A 4,531-nucleotide genomic window follows, 5' to 3' on the forward strand; every position below is an offset into this window, starting at 1 on the left:
ATCCATCCTAAAATAAAATACAGGAAATAGTATAAGGGCAGACTAGATGGACCATGAGGTCTTTTTTTGTTGTCGATCTTCTATGTTTCTGTAGAGCTTACTGTGACATTCACCTACAAATTACTAAAAAATACCCCAAGAATTTTTGAATATGGGTATTTTACTTGCCAAAAGATTCATGGCAGAGAATTGAAGCAATTTTAAAATTCATCTTGGTAGGGGGCAGACATCCACTGCATTAATTTTCTAAACTTTACGAAGTACACAAGGGGTTTCACTTACACACAAACACCTATACATTTGAACAGCAGAGACCTCTTTACCTGCACACTGCTGAATGACTATATGAGCATAGGATAGTACCCTTTGCTGTGTGCGTGCAGTTTTGAGCCAGTATTGATTCCAGTATTGAGTCAGTATTGACTGCCTGGACAAGTCTCTGCAGTTTTCTTAGCAAATTTTTGGAACTGGTTTGCCACTGCTTCCTCCTTTCTAGGGCTGAGAGTGATTGGTCTGAGTTACTCATCTACCTTTGTGCCCAAGTCAGGATTAGAATTCAGTCTCCCACTTTCCATATTGGACAAACTACCTCTATTTTTCTTTTCTTTTTGACAACAACGTATCTTTTACTTTTCCTGTCCCTAGCAATTGTTTATATCTAGCATAAAATACTGACCTTTTGATTCCCTTTAACAAAACGTTCTCTTTTTGTTACTTCTCAGTTTCTATTCTCGGCCCTTTAGTTATCCTCTGTATTTTTAGTGATAACAAAACAGAATGCTATTACTTTCTCAGTAATTTGCACCTGTCCTGATTCAACTGGCTGGAACAGATGGAAATCATCTTTGACATGCAATGTACAAAAAGGACTCAGAATATTCGGAAAGCTTTTAACAATCTTTCCTTGTCTAGTTTAAACAGGCTTACTCACAGCACTGACTCATCTACAAGAAACAGTAGCAAGCCAGTAGCACTCTTACCCAAGCCTAATGATTGATGGGTTTGTCACATGACATCTAAATGTACTGGGCATGTACTTTTAAACTCAGACTTGGAATGGGAGAAGAGTTACTTGTGGGCCAGCCCAATAGTTTCTGTTTATTCTACTAGATCTGGCAAGCTGGGAATACTTCAAATCCTATGGGGGAAATCAGGCATGCTTCAGGTCCTAGAGGCCTCTGAAGCATGTTCTGTCCTGGCACTTACCTTATGGAACAGCCTTACCCTAGAGATATTACCCTGTCCCTGACCCTGTTGGCTTATATATATATAAGCTTATATATATATTTAATATATATATATATTAAAAGGCTTGTTGTTTTTACTGTACTGTAGTTCTATTCTGTCCACTGTCCAGTTTCTTCCGGTAGATGGGCAGCTATATAAGTTTGTTTAGTAAATAATACAAATAATAAATAAGAATATTTAAACTGTTAATAAGGCAGGAATGGAAAGCTGATACAGTGATACCTCGTCTAACGAACTTAATTGGTTCTGGGACGAGGTTTGTAACGTGAAAAGTTTGTAAGACGAAACAATGTTTCCCATAGGAATCAATGGAAAAGCGATTAATGCGTGCAAGCCCAAAACGCAGCCCTTTTGCCAGCCGAAGCGCCCATTTTTGCGCTGCTGGGATTCCCCTGAGGCTCCCCTCCATGGAAAACCCCCACCTCTGGACTTCCGTGTTTTTGTGATGCTGCGATTTCGCTGAGGCTCCCCTTGCTGGGAAACCCCACCTCCGGACTTCCGTTGTCAGCGAAGTGCCCGTTTTTGTGCTGCTGGGATTCCCCTGCAGCATCGCAAAAACACGGAAGTCCGGAGGTGGTGTTTCCCATGGAGGGGAGCCTCAGGGGAATCCCAGCAGCGCAAAAACGGGCGCTTCGCTGGCAACAGAAGTCCAGAGGTGGGGCATCCCAGTGGCGGCGGCTTGGGTTTGTAAGGTGAAAATAGTTTGGAAGAGGAGGCAAAAAAATATTAAACCCCGGGTTTGTATCTCAAAAAGTTTGTATGACGAGGGGTTTGTAAGACGAGGTATCACTGTATTCATAAGAGGAACCTCCCTGCCCCCTAATACACTGTTCTGCATAAACTTTATCCAAAATGAGTTGTAAGAACACAGAGTTTTGAGTGGTCCAGAGACATTACTACAAAAATGGGATTTAAATAACAACATTAGGGATTTGACATGAGCCACAGGGAGTCAAAACAGGCAGGAAGTTATGATTTGCTCAAGGCGGTGTGTGCATACCCATGTTTGTCAACCAGTTGTAGAAGAAGAATACAGGAGCCTGGTTAATGAGCCTTTTCAGAATATCTTATGTTAAACTGTAGTACAGATTCCTAGACTAATGGGTGAGGAGGAAGACTGGTTAAGCATTGATCTGGCCTTGTAGTATGGGGCAGCAGGACTTGGGACTTTTAAAATGCCCCGTGAGAGTTTTGAGTTAGAGGATTCTAGAAAGAGTTTAGTGAAAGGTTTTCTCTCTAATGTTTCACCATTATCAAAAGCCAATTCATTAGTCTGCACTGCTTGAAGAATCTGCATCCTTATAACTTCAATTTTTGTCTTGCTGTCCTGGAGCATCTGTTGAGCTGTTGCAAGCAGCTTTCTATCCTAAAAAAAGAAAAAAGAAAAAACAATTACCATATTTTTCAGAGTATAAGACGCATCTTCCCCCCCTCCAAAAGAGGGTGGAAATGTTGATGCGTCTTATACATCAATTGCAGACATTTTTGCTGTCCCGAAGGCCCACCCTGTCCCATTTTTGTGAAAAATGGGCCTGTTTTTCACAAAAATGGGATGGACATCCTGCAGAGAGCTCCTGGGGATTGGGGGAAAGCAAAAATGCCGTCTTTTTTTGCAAAAACAGCCCATTTTTTTACAAATATGGGGACATTTTTGGCATCCCCATCCCCCATGTTTGCAAAAAGTATTCTGCTATACTGGTATTTCATTAAATAATATACCATTTGCTTCAAAATACAGTTTTCCACCTCTAAAATCTAGGTGCATCTTATGCTCTGAAAAATATGGTACCATATTTTTAGAGTATAAAACGCATCTTTCCCCCCCAAAAGAGGTAATAACTTCAGTGTCTTATACACTGAATGTAGCCCCACCCTGCTTCTGACCCCCAGTAATTTGCCTCCTTGCAGCAAACAAAGCAACTGATTATTGCCTCCCCCCCCCCCCCCCCCCACCATCAGTTGATTCAGGCTGCAGGCAAATGGCAATCGACTATGGCAATTCCTGCAGCCTGAAACAATTAGCTCCTTGTGCTAAAACTGAAAGTGAAACTAAAAGTGCAAGGAGGCAAATTTCTGGGAGGTAGAGGCAGATTTTTATTTTCTTGTGCTAATTGGACTGTGCTGAAACTGTTCGTTGTCTGCTGAAAGGAGATAAATCAATAACTGTAAATGCTTATAGGATGTTCAAATTATTAGACTTATATTTTAAAGACTGGTTTATTACTGTTCTAGACATTTAACAAAATGAAAAAGCTTTTTAAAATAAATGCTTGATTTGAAGAGGCCCAATGCTATTGTATCTTCTTTTAAATAGCACAGAATAACTATACTTCCAGAAAGTCACATCAATTTTAACAGCATCTGTACAAATATAGTCTGAAATGTAACAATGTCCTGTTGTAGTATTAAGATAAGGCACTTGAGTTAGACCCCGACTTAGTCATGTTTGGAATAGATCTATTTAAATAATTGGGAGGAGTTAGTGTGACTACATTTAAGAAAACCTGCTGGCATTAATATACTGCCATAATGTACATATCCCCAATTCTTTGCTATTTCTATGGGTCAGGCACACATGCACACAAATACACAGCACACAGTGTAAATCATCTGTACTGTACGCTGGGAGGCAAATTGCTGGAAGGCAGAGGCAGAACCCCCCCCCCCCCCCCCGTTCTTCCTCTCCCAAAACTAAGGTGCATCTTATACTGTGGTGTGTCACATTCTACGAAAAATATGGTATGTGATACAAAAATTTGAATTCCCCAACAAATTTCAAGTGCCAATGATTCATGCTATCTTTTCAGAATATGAATTCTGATAAACTGAACAAGATTCATAAATCAATATGGTTTGAAAACCATTGCGCAATGGCTACTAATAAATTTTATTTAAATTCTGGCTGCATCAGGCATAAACACGAAATACACCCTGATTGTTTAAATTTCTTTTATTATTTTTATTTCATCCAGAATAATTTATAAATCAGAATATTAAAGCCAATCGAATAATGAGGCTCTAAGAGACAGAACCAAAACGAAATTGTCAAGATTTTTACTACAATGCTGTTAGCTTTTATTTGCAGTATATAATACTGAGAGCATTTAAACAAATGAAGAAAAAACATCTAAAAGAACTACCCTTTCTCTTTCACACAACACATAGACATATATAGTTTAAAATTTGAAGGTAATGGAAAGGACTTGAAGAAGTTTTCTTCTATGTTAGTAGTTCAGCAGCAAGATTAATAATGTAATTTAATATATAACTGAAAGTGTGTCTG

General features: G+C 39.3%; 1 protein-coding gene across 1 annotated transcript in view; it reads right to left on the reverse strand.

Moving 5' to 3' along the window:
* Positions 1 to 2,610, reverse strand: part of PKN2 (protein kinase N2) — a 35,985-nt gene extending 33,375 nt beyond the window's left edge. Inside the window, exon 1 of the mRNA XM_070746612.1 lies at positions 2,497 to 2,610. Within this exon, the coding sequence (XP_070602713.1) occupies positions 2,497 to 2,584 (88 nt within the window). The 5' untranslated portion in view covers positions 2,585 to 2,610. The remainder of the gene's footprint in view (positions 1 to 2,496) is intronic.
* Between the last annotated feature and the right edge of the window lie 1,921 nt (positions 2,611 to 4,531).

This window comes from Erythrolamprus reginae, chromosome 3 (assembly GCF_031021105.1).
Source record: "Erythrolamprus reginae isolate rEryReg1 chromosome 3, rEryReg1.hap1, whole genome shotgun sequence".
NCBI lineage: Eukaryota > Metazoa > Chordata > Lepidosauria > Squamata > Dipsadidae > Erythrolamprus > Erythrolamprus reginae.